This window comes from Triturus cristatus, chromosome 10, assembly GCF_964204655.1.
Source record: "Triturus cristatus chromosome 10, aTriCri1.1, whole genome shotgun sequence".
NCBI lineage: Eukaryota > Metazoa > Chordata > Amphibia > Caudata > Salamandridae > Triturus > Triturus cristatus.
This window is the reverse complement of record NC_140593.1, coordinates 605,560,243-605,588,058: the sequence shown is the minus strand read 5'-3', so window position 1 is coordinate 605,588,058 and position 27,816 is coordinate 605,560,243. Positions and strand designations below refer to the sequence as shown.

At 46.4% G+C, this 27,816-nt stretch overlaps 1 protein-coding gene across 4 annotated transcripts in view; it reads right to left on the bottom strand.

Annotated features, from left to right (window-relative positions):
* CLEC16A (C-type lectin domain containing 16A) overlaps window positions 1–27,816 on the bottom strand; it is a 645,672-nt gene that overhangs the window by 429,344 nt on the left and 188,512 nt on the right. For all 4 annotated transcript variants that reach the window (XM_085632123.1, XM_085632125.1, XM_085632126.1 and 1 more), the window contains exon 8: window positions 17,315–17,365. In XM_085632123.1, the coding sequence (XP_085488249.1) occupies window positions 17,315–17,365 (51 nt within the window). The remainder of the gene's footprint in view (window positions 1–17,314; window positions 17,366–27,816) is intronic.

Genomic DNA, 27,816 nt, shown 5'->3' with positions numbered 1-27,816 from the left:
TGATGACCTAGCAACAATCCCGCTGTGTGGGACTAACTGGAGGTAACAAGAGGGGCCACCCTCTTAGGGCCTATTTTGGCACCGGGGACTCCACCTTCCAGGGCCCAGCCATTTAGAGATGAGGGAGCGGGGCTGCACGGCCCTCCTTCCCAGGCCAAATTCGGCCAGAGGACCCCATCCCCTGGGACCTAGCCTCTCTATCCTGGGTACCCCTAGGGCACCCAATGCCCTATGTTAGGGACCGCGGGGGAGGGCCTCAAGGCCCCCATGGTCTCTGCCAGCTCCCCACCTCCTGCAGGAGCCGGCATTCCTTTGACAGACAGGGGGCTGCTGAAAGGCAGCACCCCGTCAACCCCTGTTCAACTAAGTAATCCTTAGGAGAGCAAAAATGTTTTAGAATTAGGCTCATGCGGTTAAACTACAGCTGGGTTATATATTAGCCTCTCAAAAACAGCAAAACCTTGCAGAGAAGCATGGGATGTCAGGATCAGTGCATTACAACAACTACTGTTACTTCACGTGCCACTGTGAACGGCCACACACACCCACAGTCTGGCTTTTGTGCTATTTAATGACCACCGGAAATGCAATTCAAGGCCCGACAGGGCAAGACTGCAACCGAGAGGAATTTAAACGACAAATAAAAATAATGTTATTCAAATAATGCCTTCACTAACTGCACCAGTCAGTGGATGCAATCAAAACAAACCTAGATTGATTAATGGCAGGAGTGACATGATGCAAGCTACTCGATTATTTTTACAGCTTCTTTCTGAAATGTGCAAGTAAATGAGAGATCGACCAGTCTTGTCTTTGTAGTATCAGCACACTTACTGTTACTTTGCATTGTGTTGATTAGTCTTTATTAACCAGGTTTTACCATATGCAGTGTTTAGACGGAGCCTAAAGGCGCTCTTTTCAACGTATAGTGTGCCATGCCATAGAAGAGTATTTAATGAATGAATTAGACTACCCAATGCGTCACAAAACCTAAAATAATTAAATGAAAATGGTCTGATAATTATGAACTACCTGCCAGTGAAGTGGGTGATATTCACACTAGGTGTGATGATGGTGGTTTACTCGACCTGTGCCTTGGACGCAATTACTCCATCAAGCGGCTCAAAGACGAAGATGTCTGAGGGATGCCCTGGTGTTCAGATTCTAAGAGTGCAGCTGGCTTCCAGCAACAATGAAGAATTTCTCACAGCTGAGCCCGTGCTATGGAATACCAATACCGTCCGGCTCTGCCTGGGATTTCAAACACCAGCTGGCTACTTTCATCTCTCTAGAAATGCTCGAGTGGCCCCACTGAGCCCAACTCGCCCGCATGCGCAGTGATCCGATCTGTGGCGTTCACTTCCAGACCTAAAGTTATTCTGGACTCAAACAAAGTAAGCATGCATCAGGTGTGGCAGGTAAACAGAAGCTGGACCATGGTGGCCCAATGAAGAGTCAGTAGTCAGGCCGGAAGTAGGGATGGGGTGATGAGCATAACTGCAAACCCCAGGGTCTGCTCTGGGCAAGGTGGGGCAGTGAATCTGCTACATCAAGCTCTTCTCAGAGGTCCCAGGTCAGCTTTCCGGATATCAGTGGGAGATCGAGGAGGACGGAAAAGGAACAGGCCATCAACAGGGACAAACAGCTACAATATCCAGCAACAAGCTAGTGTTACCAGAAGTCTGCAGGTAGAAGGTTAAAACGGGTCTTAGCGAGAATCATAAATTCAGGGCCTCCAAGTCCGCTACTGTTCTAGGGCTGACTTTACTCTCGACTCTCACTACGGACTATCATGCTCCGGCAAATTCTGTGTTTATTCCTAACATGCCAGCTAACGTGACCATAATGGCATTGTGATTAATACGCACAACCACAGTAGGCACGGTACCACGTGAATCTCTCCCTTCTATGCGCTAGACTGCTATTGACTCTGCCTCGCTCATCCAGCTCCACACCAAGGAATGTCAATGTCCTTCCCCATCACTTCCGGCACCCTCAACATGCGCGAGGACCACAGGACATCAGACTGCGTAAGCGATGACGTCAGATAGGCAACGCCATTACGCGGTCAATTTAAACTCCGAAATAAGTATGCAGAGAGCACAATCGCGTGTCCAAAGGGACCGCCATCGGTAAAAAAGGCCCCCGCACCCATGATAAGGTGTCGAATGGAAAAAGTAACAAACAATTTTACTCGTAAAGGCACACATAAATTCCCAATATTAATAAAATGGGAGCATGGGCCATATTGTACAAAAAATATAAATAAAATCAAACTCCTTTCCTCCGAGTAGCCCGCCCATCTTGGTCATAGTTCAAACTCAAACCAATGCTCACCCCTATCCGTACAAAAAACCCCACTTACTAGTTACCACATAGTCCGACGCCACATCGTAGATAGCGTTCTCCTGTCGCCCAACAATTCAAACTTAATACACATAGTCCGGCGGTCACATAAGTCACGTACGCGACGCGATCGTCAAAAATAAAAACAAAATGCTGATTAGATATCGCAAATCTCCGCCATACTAGAGTGGTTATAAACCCTGAAAGACAGAATAAACTATTACTGCGTCTGATCCAAAGTAAATGGATCATGCCGATTTAGGAATTGAAACGAAGGGAAATTATTTTATGTGTCCAACAGTTCAAACTAGCAGTAACAGCAACTTAATGCTCATAGTCCGATCATGTGACCCGCAATCCTTGACGTCACTATAAGCATAGACGGCAATTTCGATATACCAAGAAAATGTCCTATTCAAGTTGTTGTAAACATTTGTAAGCCGCACAGATAGTACGACAGTCTTTATCTCCCGTTTTCCGGCAGTATGGCAGTTTGCTACATTCGTCAGACTCTGCCTGTCTTCCGGCAGCGTAACAGTCAATCGCAGGCTCAGCTGACGCACTGTTGGTTTCAGGGTCTCGGTGATCTTAAACCGACAAATGTTTACACAGTTGAATTCCATCAGGCGGAACTAGCATGTCCCAAACCGCTGCTGTACCGGGGCCACGACGATGGTTCGCTTGCTGCTGTGGAATCTGGTACCTTTCGCAGACACCCAGGCATAAAGCCATGGCGAAAGGAACAAGCACACCACTGCCTTTCTCCGAGGCGAAGCAGAAATGCCTCGGAGAAAGGCAGCGGAGTTTCCGGACTCGGGGGCGTGTTTTGCTTTTCTCTCCTCTTGCCGTTGGCTGGAGGAGATAATGAGAAAAGTAGCAAAAAACACGCCCCCGAATCCGAAAAGGACGGGGCCTGTTCGGAGAGACAAACCTCTTCTCCAATGGCTGGCCAGCATTCAAGAGGCCAGCCAATGGAGAAGAGGGGAGAAGAGGGGCGGGTTCAAGCCCCTCTTCTCCAAGTCACTAAATCTCGGAGCGAGACTGCGCAAGCGCAGCCCTCGAGCCGAGACCTAAAAAGCACAATCTGCGTGACCCAATCTACCTTTCTGCCAAATTTGGTGAAATTTCGTTAAGCAGATCAGGCTGTAGACGTGTTAAAAGGTCCTATGGTAATTAACATGGGAAAACACATTTTTAACACCCCTTTTTCTCGGCCCCCGCTTGATGGATCACCCTGAAACTTTCCATGCTCAACAAGTCTCACTAGGACAAATCTTTTTTCAATGGAAACATGGTCCCAACTAGAACTACCTACTGGCAACCACCAGTACGAGATCAATATATAGATTTTCATAGTTTACGTTTCAATAGGTAATGTATTTTTTGGTTTCCTAATATCTTTCTCGCTGTTTGACAAATATTCACAAAACTTCCCCATGAAAAAAACTTTCACCACAGATCCTTCCTGGAAAGTTTCTGGGTTAATCCGTCAAGCAGAGGTCAGTAAAAAAAAGTGAGGTGGGCGTCCCAGAATGCGTTTACCCCATTACTTTTCCCATAAGAAGATACACCGCTAAGCCCAAACTGCTAAAAAGATTTGGCAGAGAGCTAGATCTTGTCCGGAAAGAGTGTTTTATGTGATTTGGTGTAAATCCAGAAGAAAACCCATAAGGGTGGAGGGCAGGGTGGAGGGCAGGGATACCCTGACCCTCTAGGCTGCGCTGTGTCCTTGAGGAACTCTGCCTGGGGCCCCAAATACATTTAAAAAAAATGTTTGCTGCAAATTCACGGAGGGTCCACATATCTGCATTAAAATGAAAAAATAAATAAAATGCAGGCTACCGCCTAATACCAAAAACACCCCTAGGGGTAGGCTAGGGCAGTTGTGGAGGACACATTTATCATTTATCATTTAGGGGGGAGGAGGGAACATGACCCTCCCTCGACAACCCTCTAAGAGGCCCTGGGGACCCATTCCAAAGGGCTATTTTAATGAAGGGGAGTGGGGCACCAAGCTGCCCCCCCTTCCAGAGCCTAAAAAGGCCCGGAGATCCATCCCCCATGGCCTAAGGAAAGGGTCACAGTGCCCACCCGGGGCACCACCAAGTGTGCTTTAGTTGGGGGCTGCAGAGGGCCCCAGCGTCCTGATGGCTTTCCTGTGTGCATCCATCCTGGGAGCAGTGGGAACCAGCTTTGCTTGACGAGGGCAATTTTGTTTCTCTGCTCCCACCGAGTGGAAGCAATCTCTGTTTCCTTACCAGCAAGACAGTGGGCAGCTAAACTGTGTCCCAAGGGTCGGCTCCCCAGAACGCAACAATCTAGTTCAGCCCAGAGAGATGTAATGCTGTTGTCTTTCAAGGAGAGGGCTGTGTGTCCCCTCCTATTTTTAAAATAGCAGCCCCTGGGGATTCGGCTCCCCAGGGCCTTTGAGGTTTGGGATCATATTCTTTCTGGGATGCCCCAAGCAAACCTAGAGAGGCAGGGTATCCCTACCGTGCCCCTTCATAACATTTGTTTCCCCAGGACAATGGACTAATTCTCCGATTCCTAAGATGGCTGCAGAGAACCTTAGGTTCCACCTGTAATCCCTGCTAACTTCTCACTCTGTAGTTACCAGTTAGGTTGGTATTGGTAACATTTGGGGACAAACTTTACAGAGAAATCCAGACCACTGAGAATGAGACCCTAAAAGGAGGCTGCAATAATTAGCAATGTAAAGGTATGGATCACATAACATAAAAGTGAAAACGATGCACAAGTTGCTTAACTTCGGTAACGATATACCTGTAAGAAACATTAGTTAGTTATAGATTCCTTACCTTAGAATTACCCCCAGGCATCAGAATGGATCCGGAAAGTTTTTTCGTTAGCAGTACCTCTGCGCGTTGGAAGGTGGCGTTGGTCGGCTCCGCATCCGCCGTGGCCATCGTGGTTGCCGAGATGACGTCGCGGCAGCTACTTAGATGCCGCCCTCGCTCACAGACGTCAGTACTGTACACGACTTTCCACACCAGAATCGCAGAGCCATGCAAGACACTTACCATTGGTGCACAAAACTAGGGCCCGGAAAGGATGTCCTTAACCCTAGAAATCAGTTTGCAGAACGGGGAGGATGGGTGGGGCGGTAAGGAATCAATAACTAACTAATGTTTCTTACAGATATATCGTTACCGAAGGGAAGTAACTTGTGCATCTGATAAAGACATGTTAGGTATAGATTCCTTACCTTAGAATAGATACCCCAGCAATACCAACCCCGGTGGTGGGTCTGCGAACCAAGATCACACCAGAAAGTCCTGGAGAACAGAACGGCCAAAGAAGCTGTCTCTCCGGACTTGGCTTTCCAGACAGTAGTGTTTGGTGAACGTGTGCAGCGATGCCCATGTGGCTGCCTGACAGATGTCATTCAGAGGCACTCCCCTTCCCAAGGCAGTAGTGGCTGCCGTCGCCCTGGTGGAGTGAGCGTTTAGCCCGACTGGAGGCTCCTTTTTAGCTAGAGAGTAACAAGCCTTAATTCACAACATGACCCATCGAGATATGGTGCATTTGTGTACGGCCTGACCGGACCCTTCTTTGCACCCACATAACCAACAAAAAGTTGATCATCCACCCTGAACTGTTTTGTGTGATCCAGATAGGAGAGCGCACGTTTTGGGTCCAGATGGTGGAGCCTCTCTTCTTCCTTTGAAGGATGCGGAGGCAGAAAGAAGGTGGGCAAAGTAATGGTCTGCCCGATGTGAAAGGCAGTGACTATCTTAGGAAGGAAGTATGGACAGGTCCGGAGAACCACCTTGTCCGTCTGAACAGATAGGAAATGGGAAAAAAAGCCTGGAGCTCACTCACTCTTCTAGCAGAAGTGATGGCTACCAGGAAAGCAGTTTTAAGAGTCAGAAGGGGTAAAGGACAGTTATGTAGTGGCTCAAAGGAAGCACACATGAAATAGGTTAGCACAAGGTTCAAGTCCCACTGAGGCATAACGAAGGGGATTTGAGGAAAAAGATGCGTTAAGCCTTTTAGGAAACGGTTAACTACCGGGACTTGAAAAGAGAAGGCTGCTCTGGCAACCGAAGGAAGGCAGAGATGGCTGAAAGATAGCCCTTGATAGTGCCCAGAGCAGAGCCCTGCTGGGCTAAAGGTAGAAGAAACAAGAGTACTTCAGAAAGAGGGGCAGAAAAGGGATCCACAGCCTTTGCTGTGCACCATGCCACAAATTTGTTCCACCTACAGGTGTACACCATCTTAGTGGAGGAACACCTGGCTGCCAAGATTACATAACAGAAACAGCAAAAGAGTGGAGCCAAGAGGAATAACACAGGCCAAAGGAGTCACTCTAAAGTGTAAAGAGGCTGTCTTCAGGACCAAGCGCCACAGCGGAATGTACACTCTAAGGTACACCCTAACCTGTGGCGAAAAAGTGTAACCACATAACTTATGGTTTTCAGGAACACTTCATCGGGATCCTGCTGCCGGGAGAACTTAGGTCTTCTGAGAGCGTTGGACTTTGAAGTATGTGTAACTACAAGTCCTCCCTCCCCGCCTCGGTCCATGACGTGATATTTAACCACATTATTTAGAATTAACGCTTTCAGCAATTTTGAAGTGTTCCTGAAAACCGTAAGTTAAGTGATCACACTTTTTCGCCACAGGTTAAGGTGTACCTTAGAGTGTATATACCGCCATGGCACTCGGTCCTGAAAAAAGCCTCGCAAAATTTCATCTATGAGGCTGAAACATGTAGATCACATTTCTTGCACACCAGTGATGTGACTGGACAATTTATCCAGTCTATCGTCCATTTCACGTTTTTATCTTCGACTTACCTTTCCACTAATAAATAATCCTTGTGGTTTGGTAAATTCAATTCTAATCATTCACTTTGGTTCACATTTTTGCACTGACACTGTTACTATCAACCTGCTCCGCTGTAATCAGGCGTTGTAGCACACCAGAGAGGCATTCGGCCTCTCTGGTGGGAACCCAATGATGAAGCATGTCACCAACTAGGTTGGTGAGTGAGGGTTCCTTTTACACTTTGGAGTGACTATTTTGGCCTGTGTTATTCCTCTTGGCTCCACACTCTTGTTGTTTCTGTTATATTTCCCAAGGGGTTTAAGAGTGGCTTTGTTATTCTACCCTCTCTCCCTTTTTGGTTAAGAATGCTGAGATTACATCACAGACTTCAGGAGGCAGGTCGAAAGACGTCAACTGCCGCCGCTCAATCTCCACGCAAGAAGGTGGGGACCGGACAGGTTCGGGTGGAAAACCGTCCCCTGTTGCTGCGACAGAAGATCCTCCCAAAGAGGCCGTCTGATCGGAGGATTGATGGCCATGATGATCAGCTCGGGATACCAGACGCTTCGTGCCCAATTCGGAGCCACAAGAATGACTTGGGCCCGGTCGCGCCTGATCTCCTTCAGCACTCTGGGCAGAATTGGTATAGGCGGAAAGGCATACAACAGACCGCAACTCCACTCGCGACGAAAAGTGTCGCTGATCGAGTGCCGCCTTGGAAATTCCAACAAGCAGAATTGCTGACATTGTGCGTTCTCTTCGGTGGCGAATAGATCTAAACAAGGCTCTCCCCACTGTTAAAAGAGACCTTGCACCACCTCCGAGTGAAGACGCCATTTGTGATCCATCATGCACCTGTGGCTGAGTTCGTCCGCCCTTGCATTCAGAGAACTAGCCAGGCGTTGAACCACCAGGAAATGCCCTGATGTTCCAGCCATGTCCAGAGGCAGAGGGCCTCCTGACATAGGGTCCACGACCCCACCCCGCCCTCTTTGTTGCAATAACACATGGCAGTGGTGTTGTCCGTGAACACCTGTACTACTCTTCAACCGGACAGAGGGAAGGAATGCCTTCAGTGCAAGACGAATCGCCCGGAGATCCAGACGGTTGATGTGAAGCCTGGACTCCACCAGAGACCAGAGGCCTCTGATTTCCGCCTTTACCATGTGGCTGCCACATCCCAGAAGGGATGGGCCCGTCACCACAATTTGGTCTGGTTGGGGGAAGAGAGGGATCTGCCATTGACCCAATCCTGGTTCGTAAGCCACCACTGCAGTTGTTGGGCAGGGCTGACTGAAACCTGGATAGAGGCTGAAGATCGGAATCATAGCCCGAATATCCCGGACTCGCTGTTCGGGAGGAAAGACCCGAAACCGCGTCGTGCCAAGAACCGCTCAGATGAAGAGGAGCTTCTAAGAGGGAATCAGGTGCAACTTCGGCACATTGATGGAGAACCCCAGCAAATGCAGGAGGTTGGCCGCAGTCTGGAGGTGGAAGACGACTGCCTGGGGCGAGCCCGCCTTCAACAGCCAGTCGTCGAGATAGGGGAAGACTGAAACCCCTGACCTGCGCAGATGAGCTGCGACCACCGCCATCACTTTCGTGAACACCCAAGGAGCACAGTAAACTAAAAGTGTTCGTTGCCAATCGTGAACTGTAGGCAACGCCGGTGGGCCGGCAGGACGGGGATGTTAAAATAAGCATCCTGCAAGTCCAATGCTACCATCCAGTCTTGCTGGTCGAGGGCAGACAAGACCTGAGCAAGCGTCAACATCTTGAACTTCTCCTTCCGGAGGAAGCGATTGACATCCCTGAGGTCCAAGGCCATTGTCCTTCTTGGGAACCAGAAAGTAATGGGAATAACAACCATGACCTACTTCTGGGACAGGAACATGCTCGATGGCTCCCTTGGCCAAGAGAGTTAACTTCCTGCTGGAGAAGGAAATGGCTGGAGGGGTAGTCTCGAAGGAGAGGGAGTAGCCCCTTCGCACTATTTGCAAAACACACCTGTCCGACGTGATGGTGCACCAGTGGGAGAGGTGATTGCGAATCCTGCTGCCCACTGGCTTTTGATGGGCCTGAACGGCCGGACTAGGAGTGTTTGGAGGCTGCTGCAAAGGGGGAGGGTTTGTGGACTGGCCCGCCCGCAGGCCCCCGGAACCTCACCAGTTGTTTCCATGTCCCTGGCCGCGCAAAGGTTGGGTAACTTGCTGTGGCCTGTGGCCCTGGGTGTGAAGTAGCAGGGCACCCCTTCGGTAGCCACGAAAGGGGCGAAAAGCAGATAGCGCCGGATGGGTGGAGATGCCCAAAGACTTGGTAGTAGCCTGTGAGTCCATAAAGGCGATGGCCATCAAAGGGCATGTCCATCAAGGTGTTCTGGACATCCCCTGAAAAGCCAGTGGACCTCAACCAGGCGTAGCGACGAAGCGTTACCGACGCTGAATTGGTCCTGCCCAGAGAATCGGCGTGTCCAGCCCACAACGGATTGTAAACTTTACTGCATCTCTCCCGGCGGCAACAGCCTGGGAGAGCACTGCCCAGGCCTCCTCTGGACACTGAGGCAGCACTTGCGCCACCGTATCCCACACTGAGTGCGAATAACGGCCCAAGAGACATGCGGTGTTTATGGACCGCAGTCCTAAGCTGGCGGAAGAGAACATTTTCTTGCCAAGGTGGTCCGACTTCTTGGATTCCCTTTCCAGTGGAGCGGTAGGGAAGGCACTTTTGGAGGTGGAAGCTTGAATTCCCAAGCTCACAGGAGTGGGGTGTTGGGAGAGTTAAGTGGGGTCGCCTGGAGCTGGGTGGTGGTGTCGGGCAATCATCCTGTCCACGGGAGCCCCCGTGTTGGGCCTGGACCACGTGCCCAAAAGGACGTCTGTAAGGGCCTCATTAAACGGCGGCAGTGGCTCCGAAGAGGTCTCAGCCGGTTGACGCACCTCTGTCAGGAGGTTAGTCCTGACCGCCACCGTAGGAAACTCGAGGTTGAAAGCCTCAGCTGCCCTACGCAACACCACTGCGTATGACGCTCCCTCCTCCATAGCCAGAGTAGGAGGAAACAACATGCCACGGTAAAGAGAGGTGTCAAGACCACTGGCATCCCCCAGTTCCTCTCTCCAGTCCTGCTCAGTATCTAACTGGTCAGTTAAAAGGTCACCTGACCCCTCTCAGTCCTCCTCCTCATCCTCTGGGTGCCACTGTTGTTGAAAAGGGACCCCAGGAGTGAACAGGGGCACAAAAACCCCACCCGGTGCCGGTCCGGCTCCATGTCCACATCAGGATGGAGGACGGGGTCGAAGCCGGCCAGGGACCCGACCGGCTCCGAACGCGGTAGTGGTGCCATAAGGTGGAGGTGTAACTAGGTCAACCGGCGCCAATCCGGATCCAGGCCTGGATCCAAAGGGGGCCTGCAGCACTGGGGCCGGAGCCAGCAGCAGCGAAGACCTAGGCCCCCCAACCGAGTCTGCGGGTCCCGAAGGCACGCCGGCTGGGTCTGTCTGCCCAAAGATGGAATTCATCGCCTCGTAGAACGTATGAAGCTGGGCGGGGGTCGCTCCGGGTTCTGGAAAGGGAGGGAAGCTCGGAGACGACCCTTCGGGCTCCGCGCGTGGAGCTGTGGGTGTGGCACCACCTGCGTGCCGCGTCGGATCGACCGAGAAGTCAAAGAGCGACAATGCTTCTTCGACTTCTTCTTATGCTTTGACTTACCAGACCCCGAATGCGAAGACTTTGATGATTTCGAACCAGAATGGTGGTGACTCCGCAACCGGTCCCTCGACCTCCCTCTCAACCGGGACCTCGAACGGTGCGGAGCAAACGGTCAGCTTTTAAGCAGCTTTTGGGACCGCTCCCGCAAAGCCTTCGGCGCCATCGTCAGGTAGTCGGAGCACGACTTGGGGTCGTGGTCGCGCTCCAGGCAAAAGAGGCACACGAGATACGATTCCAGCTCCGACCCTAATTTCTATTGGCGTGCATCATTTACCGTCATAGCTTATGCTAAACGGAGACTTCTAATTGTAAAAGAGGCTATTTAGTCCCTCCTGGTTGCCGCCTTGTCTCCTTTTGGACAGCCCACCGGGATTAAATTGTTTACTGGCGGCGTGTTACTATGATTACAGGGTGAGGACTTTTTTTGTCATTCTGGCTGGAGTTCTCTCACGATGTTTCTCTATTCTGTGTAAGTCAGCGAGCGCCGCAATTCTCCCGCTTTTCATCAGTAAATGCCCTTCTTCGCTATTAACAACGAATGCTAAGAATACTTGCCTTTCCCATTAAATTGCAACAGATAGTAGTTCCCATAAAAATACTTGACCAGCGAGAGAACGCGTCATATGGTTACTTTATAGTTATGAAACTAGATCTCATCTTGTTTCAGTCCTCGATGTTTCCTGGAAAAAATATGCGCATAACCAGAGCTTCAGGCTTAGGCACTTAATTGGCTGACTGGATTAGGGAATATCCGGAGTATTATTATTTTTTTTTTAGCAGTACTACCAAGGGAGCCTTCTTTCCAGCTATATATTCTGCAGACCCTTTCCCAACATATATTCCATACAGTGACTAAATGAAAATATTATACTGTGGCAGCTATACGTGGATAAACTCCAGATCCTTTCCCATAAAGTAGAGTTTTTTTTCCCTAGAAACGTCTGCTCCGCAACCCTCTCCGCCCCATTTCTTATTTCCCACTGACCTTTAATCAAGGCGAGAAACAAGATCAACCTCCTGCACATAGGACTATGCAAGCCAAACAGTAAAAGAAAGCAAGGTGATGTTTTGGATGCTTAGATTAATCTCAACCACTGGTGAGTGTGTGAGGCCGCATTACAGTGATTTGTTTTTCGGCCATCAACGCAATTCAATACTGACCAGACTCTTTATGGGGACAGTCCACCCTGAGGCACCCTTCAGAAGGGAACATAAGAAACCCAAGACCGTTTTCAGGCATTGTTAGAGTGCAGCGCGAGTCCTATGGCATAGTGAGTGCGGGAGCTACTTCTTGGCGTACCCGTCAGACTTAGGACACTGTCTGCACCAAAAACAAGAATTGAAAATGCAATAAGTCTTGCCTTTGATTAAGTTAAAGCCATTTGCTTTGCTAATGGTATTTTATAGCAAAGCAAATAGCTTTAACTTAATAAAAGGCGGGATCTATTGCATTTTTAATGCTTGTTCTGAACCTGGTGTCCATTTGGAGAATTAAAGACACTTCAGGAAATAAACTTGTTGGATTCCAGATGCTCTAAGTGTAGATGGGATGTATTAGGCAAAGTGCCTGCATGAAGGTACTAGGAATTAGAACAAAGGTCATATAAATGAGTGAACGACCTAGTATTACCATTTGGAGAAGAATGTCAACAGACATGTAATCTCTCTTAAAGAAAACAGGAAAAGCATTTACAGGGGACTTCAAAGAAGAAAAGTAAACAAAATAAATGTGTAAACTCAATGAACAGGCCCGTAGTGACAAAAAAGAAAGCCACAGATGCTGCATCAGGCTGCTTTACTTGAAGCAGGACAATTAAAGTAAGACTACTGTTGAGTCCTATTTTAAATACTCCTCATAAAAAGAAAAAAGTTATGTCATATGTTCTCATTAAAGGCATGCTGGCCTATTTTTTCTAATTAAAATTATTTTTATTATTTTACAATAAATCGATAAACTTTTGAGAGGTGATCTCTCAAGAAATTTGATATTGGGAGCAAGATAAGACTTAGCAATTTAGTTTCCCACTACACATTATCAGATGCCTATATTTTCAGACCGCATCAAAGGCAGGCAAATTTATCACCCTTCCGAGGAAGTCTGTCATTATTCAGTTCAACCACTGCAAAGGCCTATAGTTCTAGTTCCTGGCAGCTTGGACAATGTTTTCTGCTCAAATGAAATTGACCGTGTCAATCTATACATAAACGTCAGTAAATACAATTTGATATGCTGGCACAATATGCCTGAAGGCACAAGTCTAAGTGGGAACAGTTCCAAATACTAAAAGCAATTCCAGTAATGTAAGAATCAATAAGGCCAAGTGACAAAGGGGTTAATAAATGACGGTAAACAAAACTAGAATAGATCATGTTCTGAGAGAGCAACCAGTCTAGGCGACCCTCATATTCAAATGTGCAGCAAGTGAACCGTGGAAGTGAATGTTCGAAATGAGAATAATTATTTCTTGAGCCTTCTTTACAGAAATAACAAGTTACTTAACCAGTAAGATTAGCTTTCTTTGTGAATCGTCTTCATCAATCCAAACAGCCTTGAAGCTCCAAGAGGCAAAGTAACACATCAATGGAAATTAAGTTTACCAGCAAAGACAAAAACTCAAGAGGAAGACCTACAATAGCTAAAATGGATACCATGAGCACAGTCTCTTCAAAATACACCCTCGCTTCGCTGGCCTGTGCAACACTTTATTTGTAAGCGTGCAGGCCTAGACTGTAGACCGTGTTAAAATGTTTGAGGGCATGGGGTCATCTGAAAGCACTAAAATGTAACTGCGCTCACTTGGGACTTTAAAAAGCTGTTTTTTTTATTTAATATATATTGATTTATATTTATTACAAAATAAGGCAAACATTTCACATTGTTGTGAACAATAACAAAAAAACAACACTTGGCAAAGCTAATATTTATGGCGGCGGCTGCCAGCTTTTTGGCTTTCTCATAGCTTGTTTTGTCACGGTTTTTACAAAACTTTGTTAGGAAAGATGGTGGGCCCTCGTCAATCTTAGACACAAAAAAAATCTGCACATTGGCTAAAAGAAAAAATATTTTTCTGATCGCAAAAAGCACACACACTGCCATACCAGTCCCGGTCACTCAAGTGAACTACTTTGTGTGAGAATGTGCTCCAGGTGAAAGGGTGAAAGGGCAGAATGACATCACTCTGTGAATCTGGCCAGTGGCTGAAGAGGGCTCTCCCACTGGCCCATGCTGGGTGCTATAGTGGGCGGAAGATAAAATGTGAATGACTACGCCAGACAGGTGGATGAAGAGGTAGTCGCTACAAGCACGTATGTTATAATAACAAATTGACTAACCTCAGACCTAAAACTCCGTATCCCAGACGCCATTGTACGCTTCGTCTTCTTTTGCAATCTCTCAAAGCCCCTGTCTGTATATGCATTGCCATTTTCACTCAAGGTATTTTCTGCAAGAATTTTTTATATCCTGCTTATCTTGGCTATTACACTCTCTCTGTTAAATTTGGTGAGAGCTTTAGCACACACGTGAAACAATGGGAAGGGCCACTTGATATATGATTTAGGCCAACAAAACAGGAAACATACCTGTGGGGTTCAAATTGCAGGTTTATTGGGAGACAGATGGACACTGGTTTTCCAGTCATGATGCACACATGGCTCCAGAGGAGTGGCAATTCTACTGCAAAAATCCCAACTACTACAACTTACAAAGATGCAAACTGATAAACTGGGTGCATATGCAATGATCACAGACTCCATCAAAGGACAAATATGGAATCTTCAGAGTGTCTCTCGCAGGGTAATTTGGACCACTCCCTGGTTGAAATGAGGATGATCAGCACTAAGAGGAAGGTAGGGGGATGTATTTGAGGGAAGTGGCACTTGAGTGCCTGCTTCGTCTAAGACAACAGTTTTATTAAACACATTAGTTATAAAGCAATAGATGGGGGACATAAATGGCTTAAGGCGACAATAGGTATCGGCACTTGATGCAAAAAGGCTTCAATCCCAGCAGCTGCCTACTAATGCATCAAGGATGGTGTAAAGGCCTCAGGATAGGGGCTACAAGACCAGGGATAAGGCCGACAAACCTGTTTGTTGGTCAGCGACGTAACACTTGGTGCTTGAAATAATCCTGGCCATAAATTATTCTGTACGTAGCCAAGTAGTGGGCTCCCCTGCCATGGTTGATATGTTTGCTGCTTACTACAGACAGTTGAATGCAGCCACGCCAGTTACACAGGCGGAATTGAAACCCTTATTATTTGTGATTTAAATGTGAGCACTTTAGATGACTTTAAGAGGGAGGCCATAAATTTCCCCTTACTGACTGAATTAGGGGATTCTTAATAGGGAAGAATCTGGAAACAAGCATCCTGGGACAGGTTTCAGGGTAACACCCCTCATCAGCCAGGCTAGCTTCATTCCAGTGGAAAAGTGAGCCAGGGACCCATGTTTGGGTATACCCTGCCAACTTAGAGCTAACAAAGCAAACACAAGGAGATGATGGGCGGAGCGCTGAAACTTTTCAGACTCTCATCCCCAGTCACAGATCTGCGATGAATCACTTTGGCACTGGATTGAAGCTAGCCTGGCTGATCAGGGGTGTTAACCCGAAACCAGTCCCAGAATGCTTGTTTCCAGTCCAGGAAAGACCTGGTTTGGCAGGTCGGGCTGGACTATGCCCATAATGAAAAGGGTTAAAACTGATATGCATATAGCTGGGTCTGAACTGGGGTGGCGAAGTGAGCTAAAGAACGATGATGGATTCAACCCAGATCTGTGACTGGGGGTGAGTGTCTGAAAAGTTTCAGTGCTTGGTCCATCATCTCCTTGTGTTTGATATGTTGAGGCATACACACGGGCCCAAGTTCAGATCGATGGTGTTTTCTCCTCACCCATAACAGCGAGAGGCACTAGATTGAGATGCTGGCTGTCTCCGCTCGTTTGCTCTAGTCATCGAGCTCCTGGCCCATTGAATAAGGTGCAACTGCCACGTATGGGGGTCCCGTTGGAACAATAATGCAGAAGACAGACTGCCCCTTTAAACAGACAATATGCTTCTGTTTCTCCAGAGGCTGGATATCTCGGGATCCCACTTAATGCACATACCCAAGGTATTCAGGCTACTGGTTCTTTGGGTCAAATCGGTGCATGTCCTACATATGGGAGATGTAGGGATTGAGGGATGAAGAGGAATGGCACGCTCACAAGGAGACTGTTTCAAATACCTTTACATTTATATCTCAAGTGAAGGAGTCTCAATATAGCTCCATTTCCCAATCGAGTGTAGGAAGACATACTGACCTGGTATAAGCTCCCTCTCAATAGCTGGCAGAGCAGCCCGGTTAAAGAAGATCCTCCTCCTAAGTTAATGTGTGATCTCCAAAACTAAAATGATCATCTCCTGCAAGTTTTATTTACAAAGCTTAGAGGACAGATTTGGGATTTCTTGTGGCCATGCAAGATCCCAAGGGTTTCATTTAATAAATGTGCCCAGTCAACATTTGGCAGAGGCCTAGGGGTAGCAGACATCTATTTGTACTACCTGACATCACAGATGCTCTCATTAAATGAATGGCCCTTTGGTGGTAGGCATGATCCTGCCGAGAGGCTTAAACTTGACACGGTAGATAGAGCAGAAATGCTGGGGATGCTCTATTTCTCTGCCGTTCCTTCCACTCTTTGCTCATCAACCCAAATGAATATAGTTAGTTGGCACAAACCGTTGAGATGGATTGGCTGGGACAATCCACTTACTAAAGAAACTCTACTGTGAAAAAAGCTAGAAGTTAATCTTGAGGGATTCGGTTTGTGGGATTTAATAAACATCTATAAAACTGGTGACATCTGGGAGGAGTTTCAAGTCATTTGTGGATTTGAACATTGGACTTTGCCAGAAAAAAACAGTCAATTTTATTGGTATCTGCAGATCAGACATGCATTTCACTGACTCTTCATCACAACAGATTCACAAGCTGCGAGAACTGTCTGTTCGATGTTTGGTGAGAAGTCAAAGTAAATAGATAGTCTGACAATCTCCTTCTTTGGCAATAATTTCATTTCCATAGCCAGCTATTAGGAGCTTCAGAGTGTAGGTGGGCACATCACGAATGGAAGCTATCTTTAATGTCTTGCCAAACAGTCTTAGGATCTTATTTTTATCTTTTACTGAGATTTGAGATTTTATTATCTAAAATGTTATAAAGTCTGAAACTGTTTTTATTATTCCTGCATGATAATGTTGGCCAACGTAACCAGCACTGCCACATCTTGTTTGCTCCTAACATCTACTGTGTGTAAAACATTGTGCCTAGAGCAGCAGACTGGCACATGGATCCAAGAGAGGCAACCGTATGCAAAAATTAGGATTAGAAACCTAACAACAAATGTTGAAAGAATTTTAAATATACATAATGCATTATTTCTAAAGAACAACAAGCCATTTAAAATATCATTAAACATCAAAGCATACCTGGGAAAGGAGGTAAAGAGATACTTGGGGGCTTATACGGGGTCTCTCAGTCTAGAATAAAAAAAGGAAGAACTTGTATCAACAAATGTCTGAACACATTTTGGTTACAATTTTTAAACACATCATCACAGCACATTTGTATCGCTCAATAGTTGTAACTTCCTCAAATTTCTGAAAACCAAAACCAAAATAGAAACATCAAGTCAAACATGTCTTAAAATACTTTATAAGTAATAGGCTAATGAGAAGAGAAGTCACTGAATTGTAAATCATTACAATACATCTCAGTATGATGTATAAAAAACAAAATGTGCTCAGTGGAATACTTTGATTAATCATAACTAGTGGAATTAGGCTGGCTAGCAATCCAGTTGTTTTTTTTTGCCCACAGTAAATGTATACAATAGGACTAAATAACATGTAAATCAATTGTGATCCCACCTCTAAATGGAGCTGTTCAGATGAAATTGCTTGAAATCATGAAAAATGAACTATTAGATCAAATTTTATTTTATTGAGCCACGTTTGTGAGGTGCCGCTGAAGCCCTATGGTACAATCAATTCTAAAAGACCCAAGACTGGGTATAGCGTTTTTTTTTTTTTTTTTTTTGAGCTGCTCACATAGAAAAACAAAATATTTAACTGATGCCTGAAAATAATGAAAACCACTGCCCTGCTCTGGTGAAGTAGCACCTCACTGGTCAAAGTCAAATAAGGTTGAAACTGATTTTGAGTTGCTGGTGTTCACATTCAAAGGGCCGACAGACTCGCCATACCGGTTGAACTTATGTCATGGCTGCACCTCAAAAGTGTATGTGCATAAGGTTGGTCCCTTGTTGTAAAGACATGGTGATGCTATCCTTAGCAACATCAATGGGCAGGATTAATGCAAGTTAGTAACAGGGTACGGGCAAAGGTGTTTCCGCAAATGAATGAGAAAGGCTTCCACAAATAAGCAAACGCCCTCTTTGTATTGTGCTGGCTAACCTACGTAGGTGTGAAGGGGATATTACAGAAGGGGCAGGGCAATCATCTACACCCCCAACTGTAATACACAGGAGTAGGCACCTGGGCATCCAGCTTGCCACTTGCCTGTGGCCCCCTGTTCCTGCTTGTTCCAGCCTGATCCAGTGACACCACCACTGCCCGGATTTTTCTGCCCAGTTTTCCGGCCCCGGTTTTTCTGCTCACCGTTCTTCCACAGAAGCTCAGCCCACTCCTTCGTCCACTTCAACTTCACCAGCTCACATACCTCCGCCCTCAGTCTGCCCAATGCCCCGACAGTAGCTGGAGCAAAGTTTCAAATGAAAGTTGGATCAAAGTCCTCAACACCACCCACTCTATCTCCTTCGACAACCTAGACCAGAACGTCAAAAACTTCAACAATTGCATCACCAACTGCGCCGAAAGCGTTGCTCAAAGCAGCAACAACATCCACAAAAGGTCTACCAAGTAGTCTAGCAGGTACACTGAAGACCTCAGAAATGCTAAACAGCACTGGAAACAACTGGAAAGGAGATGGAGCACCAGCAAGAACACGACTGAAAAGACCGCACTCAACCTCTAACCCAGACAGTTATGAGAATCTAAGGGAAAGGCCTTAGCCTCACACATCAAATCAAGCTTAAATAAGAGCAAAGAAGTCTTCAACATCATCAAAGAATTCTTCAACCCCTCAGCTGCAACAAACAATATTACCCCTCACAGGAACTCTCCGACAACCTTGCAAACCTCTTCCACAACAAAATTGCCAACATGTACAGAAACTTCAAATCCCAGCCCAAGGCCACGGACTTCTTCAAGCAACACAACTCTGCTATCACCACAGACATCCGACTAATCAAATGGAGCCAGCTCGCCCCAATAAGAAAACGCCTCCATCATGAACTCGGTACACTCGGGGCCCCAACTGACCCATACCCTCACCACACCTTTAACATAAGCGAAGCCAGAATCAGCCATGTAGTCACCACCTTGTTCAACACCTCAACTGCCACGGCCACCTTCCCAGAGGACTGCAAACACACAGAAGTCAACACCATATTAAAGAAACCATTGGTAGACCCCAGCAAACAACAACCGACCAATTTACCTGCTCCTGTACCCAAACAGAGTATTAGAAAAAGCCATCAACCAACAAGTCTCCTCACATCTGGAACGAAACCTTCTACTCTACTCCTCCCAATCTGGATTCCGCAGCAACCACAGCAGCAAGAGAGCCCTCATTGCGGCTATGGATGACATCCGAGCCCTCCTCCACTGAGGAGAGACTGTGGCTCTAATCCTCCTAGGCCTTTTGGCAGCCTTTGATATGGTCTCCCACCACACACTCATCACAAGTCTGAACAACATATATGTCCAAACAGCCGCTTTCAGATGGATCTCCTCTTTCCTCACCAGACCACAAAAAGTTTGCCTTCCACCTTCACACCTGAACAAAAGGTAATCATCAGGGGAGTACCCCTAGGATCCTCGCTGAGCCTCACCCTCTTCAACACTTATGACACCTTTGGCCAGCATTGCCAAAACCCACGGACTCAAAATAATTTTCTGCACGAACGGCACACAACTCATCATCTCCCTCTCCAAAGACACCACCAAGACAAACTTACAACTTTATTACAGACGTCACCAACTGGATGAAGGTCAACTGCTTGAAGCTCAACACGGAAAGGATAGAGGTGTACTGATTTTGGAAGCAAAACCTTCCCATGGGATGCATCCAGGTGTTCCTCAGAACTCGAACCTACTCCTACCCACACTGACCATGCCAGGAACCTAGGCATCATTCTGGACAACAAGCTAAACATGATGACTCAGGTCAACTCCATCTCCTCCATCTGCTTCTTCATCCTCCGTATACTGTGTAAGATATTCAAATGTCTACCCCAAAGTTCAAGACACATCATCACCCAGGCCCTCATCTCCAGCCGTATGGACTTTGGCAACACTATGCAGGGATCGCAGCTCACCTCTGACAACTACAGACCATACAAATTGCAGCAGCCAGACTCGTCCTGGATCTCCGCAGACGAGCCCACATCACTCCCCACCTCAGAGAACTCCACCGGCTCCCAGTACAGAAAAGAAGCCACTACAAGTTCCTGACCCATGCATACAACCCCCTGCCCAACTACGGACCCGCCTACTTAAACTACCATCTGAACTTCCATCAGCCCAAAAGACACATCCGCACTGCGTCCCTTTCTCTAACTCTAACCCCGTATCCATTGTAGCAGATGTGGAGGTGTCTCCTTCTCCTACCTAGCAGCGAAGACATGGAATTAGCTACCCTGGCAACAACGGACCTCCCAATCTCTTTCAGTTCTGAAAGTCCATGAAGATCTGGGTATTCAGCTAATCAACTGGACCCTGCCAGCGCCTGGATACCCTCACAGGTGACAGTAGCACTCTACAAATGTACGGATTGTGCTTCTTGTGTCAATTAAAGGGAAAAGGCGGACACAAATGCACACTGAACTCCTTGGGACACTTCTGTAATACAGTCCCAGATGTTTTCTGTGCTCTTCCAGCCTGACAACCACATATCATATGGTGGCATGGTGAGATGAGCAACTGCTTGATAAACATAGAAGCCTTTGTAAACTCTTGTCATTGAAGGACAACAGTAGTAGACATAGTCGGTGATTTTTCACTAAGGCTAACAAAGTAAAAAAGAAAGTTTTTGTGATGTCTCGTGTGGTTATATGTCTAACATTTTGAGCTCATGACCGCACACGGGTCACTGGTTTAGTTTGAGTAGTATGTATCGTGACCATCGGCTGATGCAACAGACACATCGTATAACTGGACATTACAGTTTCGAGTGTAGCAGGAGCCCAATACCCGGGAAACTATACTTATGACAAGAAAGGGTATGACGCGTCTCTCAATATGAAATCCTTGTTAACTCAGCCAATGTTTGGGGAATGGATCAAGTAACTAGAGAGATTCTGAAAGGGAGGACACTTGGGGAATTGACAGGAAAGTAGCATTTTCCTTTAGAATAAGCAGGCACACTATTTGGGGGATGAAGCTCTCCAGCAATGGCTCGAAGAAATCCAGCTTTTAGCATGGAGTGAGGGGTGTACTTCCCATGTTAAACATCCATAATTCACATTTAAAAAAACGGTCCCACCTCTTTTTATAGCTGTTACACAAATGTTTGAATAGTCTCTCATTTTTGATATATCTATATCTATATCTATATTCACTGAAAAAACCATAGGTTTCAGGCACGTTATAGTTAGGAATTAGCATTTAAAAAACCTTAGAAATTCACTGAAAAAACCATAGGTTTCAGGGGCGTTATAGTTAGCTGGACTTTTCACTCGTACAAAACCATTGAAATTCCCCCGTTATAGTTAGTTCAGCTAACTATAACTCGCGCGCCCGCAATGCACTTCTGATGACGTCACATATTACATCACACATGACATGGTCAGTGACATCACTCATGACATCACTGATGACATCTCAAATGACATCACTGATGACATCATCCAGTGAATGTGTGTTTTTCTGAAAATACATATGTTTTATATATGTATATCTCAAGGTCGATGGAAGAATAAATGGGTATATAAGTGTCTAAATGGATGATTTGTTTTTGAAAAATTGATTGTGTAACTGACTGATTAAGTGTATCTTAGTGAATACATGGCTTAGTGAGTAATGTTTAAATGTGTAAATATCTGTATCAGTCACTCACTTTGTGTATAAGTGGCTGCATGGGTTGGTGAGTAGCTACATGAGTGTCTATATAGGTTGTTAGTTGGTTTTTTGAGTATCAGTATGAGTGTCTGTATGGTTCGGTGGGGGGTATTATGTAGTGCATAGGTGCATGAATGAGTGACTCACTGTTTGTATGTGTTGAAGACAGCATGTGTGCAGGACTGTAAGGGTGGATGAGTGTGTGCATGGGTGTGTTAGTGAGTGATAGACTGTCTCAATAGTGTCTTTATGAGTAACTACATATGTTTTAAACTAGTATATGTGACTATTGGTGTATATAAGTGAGTATATGTCAGAGATTGAAGAGTTCCTGTATGAATAAGTATGTGTTTCTATAAGTGATTGTTTAAAAGACTAAGTATGTGTAAGTTTCTGTAGAAGTAAGTGTGGTGTGTGTGTATAAGTGTATATGCAAGTAAATGGATGTGTGATTCTTCGTTAGCATGAGTGACTATGTGTGTGAGTAACTCTATGGATGAGTGGCGTTGTGTAACAGGATGTATAGGTGTGTGAGTACATATGATGAGTGAGTACATGTATGAGTGACTGTATAGGACTGTTGGTGAATGAGTGGATGCGTATGTGGATCTTAGAATTACTGAATAGGTTGTTGTAACTGGTATTGGTATGTCCATTGTTTTGAACATTGTAGTTTCTATTTTTGAATGTGTGTATCAAAGGTTATATTAGGGGAAGAAGAGGTCTGCCACTCTATCACAAGGATGATGTCATCAGTGATGTCATCAGTGATGTCATTTGAGATGTCATCAGTGATATCATGAGTGATGTCACTGACCATGTCATGAGTGATGTAATATGTGACGTCATCAGCAGTGCATTGCGGGCGCGCAAGTTATAGTTAGCTGAACTAACTATAACGGGGGAATTTCAATGGTTTTGTACGAGTGAAAAGTCCAGCTAACTATAACGCCCCTGAAACCTATGGTTTTTTCAGTGAATTTCTAAGGTTTTTAAATGCTAATTCCCAACTATAACATGCATGAAACCTATGGTTTTTTCAGTGAATTTCAAAGGTTTTTTAAATGCTAATTTCTAACTATGCCTACAGAGATAGGACATGTGAAGAAAGAAGAAAAAACGCACAGAAAGAAAAAAAAGAAATGCAGAAAGAAGCAACAGAAGTCCTCAAAGACGAAAAAAAGTGCAGGAAGAAGGATAATGTGCAGAAAGAACAAACAGAAGAGCAGAAAGAAGCCTTGTTGCAAAATCATCCTGTACCCTCAACTTTTTCAGACGGATACTGGTGGTAACTGAGTCTGACTAACCAGTCCTAGAGCCAGTGCTATTTTAAAAGACACTCAGAATACAGTGAAAACACCTACGTACACTAGGGACCACTATGCGTTGGGGTCCCCCTGTGATCAGCATGACCTCCACTGTAAGCCCCTAGTATATAATAGGGCAGGGGATTAAAACTACCTCTTAAAACGCGCCACAGGGCGTGTTTGCACACGTCACCTCAGGCCCCGTCCCCTCACTTCCCCACTGTGTAAACACGCCCTGTGGCCGTTCTAAGTTGAGAGATTAAGTCCCCTTGAATCCTAAGGGTCCCTAGGGTCAAACTAGCCCACTAGGTACCTCCAGTAAGCGCCACAGAGCTACGTTGCATAGAGGTGTAAAAAGGGGCGTGGCCTCAGAACCCCTGTCTGCAACGCAGCTCCCTGGCGCACACTGGAGATACCTGTTGGGCTATTTGGCCCTCAGGGACCCTCAGTATTGAAGGGGAATAAATTCCCCAACTTACAACTGGCAAGGGGGCGCGTTTGCAGAGTGCTGCAAGGAGGGGGCGTGGCCTCCAGCGCGATGCCGGTCTTTTATTTATTTTATTTTTTTAAGAAGGAGGGCTGTGTGGCCCCCCTTCCTTTTCTAATTAACTGGCCCTGGGGACCCCATCCCCCAGGGCCTGCACCCTAATTTTTTTTGTTGAAAAAAATAAATTTGGCCCTCCCAAGGCCTTAATCGGCCCCGGGGACCCCAACCCCCGGGTCATGGCCTTTTTATTTAAATTCTTTAGGAGGGGGCTGCGTTGCCCCCCTCCTCAGGCCACTTATGGCTCCGGGGACCCCATCCCCCGGGGCCGGCCTTTGCTTTTTATTATTTAAAAAATATATATATTTATAGAAACACCTAGGACATGCTGGACAAACCGTATGTACCTATCACCATGACGATTTGCGTGATATTCATTAAAAGGCGACTATGCATAGAATGAATCCACATGGAATGTATTTACACCGCTAGTGAAGCTCTGACATGTCTGACGCCCTACCGTGCCTAATCCCGGCGCCCCCGCCGGTGGGTACTCTCCAAGTAGACACCCTTGTCTTTATTTATACAAACATGGGTAGCTATTGACGGGCACATTTAATATACACGCACACCAAGCCATTCAAAGGGGATTCGACAAAAATTCGACCAAACTATGCAAGAAACCCCCCTCACGGTTAATAAAAACACATCCACCGCCGGATGTGTAATACTTTTTATTTTACTCTCTGGAAAGGAGACGAACCTCACTTGAGAGTCACAGCGTGCTCCTGGCTGAGCCCAATGCTGTGTTACACCCACCAGTGCCCTCCGATTGCCTCACACCTCTGTGTTGTATTCCACCAGCTAGTGCGTATGCTATGACACTCTCTAGCCCATGTGCACTGTAACACCACCCCGTGAATATGTCATGCCACACTTGCCTTCGCACGGGTTATATTGCCCCATCTAACGTGCCTTCCTCAATGTGTATGTTATAACGCACAGCGCTATGCCATACATATTACAATCTGGGATCCATATCTTTGCCACAGTGCATATGCAACGTTACATTCCCCAGCACATATTTTATATTACATCTTTAGAGACTAGTTATGTTACACAACACTGCCCTGTGCATATTACACTCCAAGGCGCATATTGCAAAGCACGCGCTAGTGCCTGTGCTATCTCGCGCTCTCCAATGAATCTGTCATTGCGCACAATGTATTGCATATTATATTTCACGCCCCGGTTCATCTTATATCACACTTTTTGGTGCATAGTTTATACCATATACTACATCTAGTTTTAATTTTCAATCGTGCTCTCAGGACTATGTTCTATATAACCCTGCGTCCACCTACCCTTTTCACGGGCATTACATTTTGCGATGGGGGTGGAGGGTCAGGGGGTGTTTCTGCCAAGTGAGCCCGGAGTCACAGTCACAAACGTCCTATTCTTCCTGAATAAAAGTGAGATTATGCTGCATACTGGTTCATATTTTAAGTAGTTCGCACAGACACACATTTTAAAAACAATAAAGTTCCTAATACCCACCTTCTCTGAACAGTTAGCTTGCTGCCCCATCCACCTCCTCCCTATCCTCTGTTGTCTGAATCCATGGACTAGCCTCCTCCCTCCTGCCATGCATGGTCTGATGTGCTGCCACTGCCCTTCATTTAGCATGATGTACCAGTCCACTCCTCCTGCCCTCCATTGCCCAATTCTATGGCCCATCACTGACCTCCTGCTTAGCCTCTGCGCTTAGCTTGCTGCCCCTATTCTCCTTCCCCCTGCCCACCGATGTCTTTGTGCATGCCCCTTCTCCATCCTTTTTGCCCACCATGTTCTATGGACCTGCCACTCCTATCTACTCTGAGTGTTCTGTTGAGCTGCCACTCCCCTCCCACCTGCCAAGCATTGTCAGATGACTGTAACCTGTCCCTGCCACCTCCACCCTGCCTGTCCACATGCCATGCCCCTATCCCCTTCCTCCTGTCCTCCATGGTCCATTTTACTGCCCTCCCTGATCTGTTGTGCTGCAACTGCTCCTCCTGCCTGCCCCGCGCGGTCTGTTATGAGGCCCCTTCCCCTGAACTCTCTTGTCTGTGCCCAGGTCCTGACCCTCCCTTCTATCCTCCATGGTCCTTTGTGCATGCCCCCACACCCTCCTTCTTGCCCATCATAGCCACTGTGCTGCCACTAACCCTCCCGTTTGCCATGCATTGTCTTCTGTGCTGCCATGGCCCCTCCCACCTTCCCTGTGTGGTCAGCTAGCTGCCCCTGACACCCTCCCACCTTCCCTCCATGGTCTGTGTGTATGCCACCATAGTCTCATTGTTGCTTTCCATGGTGTGTCTTGTTTCTAGTGCCCATCCTGCCTGACCTCCATGGTCATCTTGCTGCTCCTGCCCTGCCACCTTGCCCCCAGCCCTCGGTTTCCATGTGCAGACCCCCTATTCCCTCCCTCCTGGCTTGTCTGTTCCATTGTAATGCCCCTTATCCGTCCCTCCTGCCCTTTATGGTCTGTTATGCTGCAGCTTTCTCTCCTGTCTGTCCATTATGGTCAGCTAGCTACGATTGCCTTTTTCCCATCTGTTCTCTGTTGTCCATGTGCATGGTCCTGCCCCTCCCTATTGCTTTCTATGGATTGTTGTGCTGCACTCCCGTCCCGCATGCGCTGTGTGGTGTATTGTGCTGCTGCAAACCCTGATGCCTGCCCTGTAGGGTCAGTTTGGTGCACCTCTCCATGTCCCTCCTGTCCTCTGTTATCCGTGTCCATGTCCCTACCCCAATTCCTCCTGCCTACCATGATTCAACGTACCATACTTGCGAACATTTTGAACTTGGTAAGAGGGAGATTTTGAAAAAAAACTGGGGTATTGATTTTCCCCTTTGAGTTACATTGAAAAAGAGGAGATTGTAGACAGGAGACAGATCAAATAAAGCCCATTTGAGCTTAAAAACATTAGACGTTTCCTGGCTGAAACGGGTCTGTTGGCATGTATGGTTGTACTACCACTGCCTCTTCCTTCTGCCCCAATGGTCTATTATATTGCCACAGCCTCTCTTGCCAGTCCTGTATTGTTGGTTTGTTGCCCCTGTCCCCCTTTCCACTGCCCTCCATAGTCTGTTGTGCTGCCACTGCCCTTCCTGCCTGCCCAGTGTGGTCAAATTGTTGCCTCTGCACTCTCCTACCTGCCTTCAATTTTCAGAGTCCGTGCCCCTGGCCTCTGCCTCTCAACAGTATCCCAATGAACAACTAGATTGCTAACATTCTATATTTATTACAAATGTGTGGAACGCCTGACGTCATCTTGATGTAATCAAAACTGTAATACCTAGAGTATTTCCTTTAGAAATTACATATATGAGAGGGTCTTATTTGCATCAAAATTATGGTTAGTGCTCTAAAAAACTAAAATGAGGACATATTTTCTGAGTTTTCAAATAGTGACAAAGAACTTTTAAATTATTTGTAATCTATGTTTTTTTATCCAGTTGACCACTTGATTAAATGTTGCACCTTGGCGAGAGGATGTGGTGTTACTTCCAGAGCTGCAGACTTTGCAACTGGGGAACCAGGTTGGAGTTTCTGCTTCAGCTCAACGTTCTGTGATTGTGGTCACATCACTTAATCTTCCCATGTCTACAACCAAAATGAATTTGATCTTGTGTGATGTAACCAATGCTCATGTAAAGCATTCCAATACCTGACAAGTCTGCACTATATAAAACTGCAAATACACAAAAAATAAGTGTTTTGCACACTTCTGTCATTGGGCTACATGTGGGCTACATCTGGGTGATATTTGTGCTGCATTTAGGCTCTTTTGTGTCTGGTGGCCATCTTGGGAGATTTATTTGTTATGAAGTTTCCTAATTTCCTCATTTACTGCAGTCTCCTCAGTAGGAAATGCTTTCAGTTTTTTACTTTGATTCCATCAAGAAGGTATTCAGATATGTCACACATTTGCCATAAATTCTGAATGTTAGCA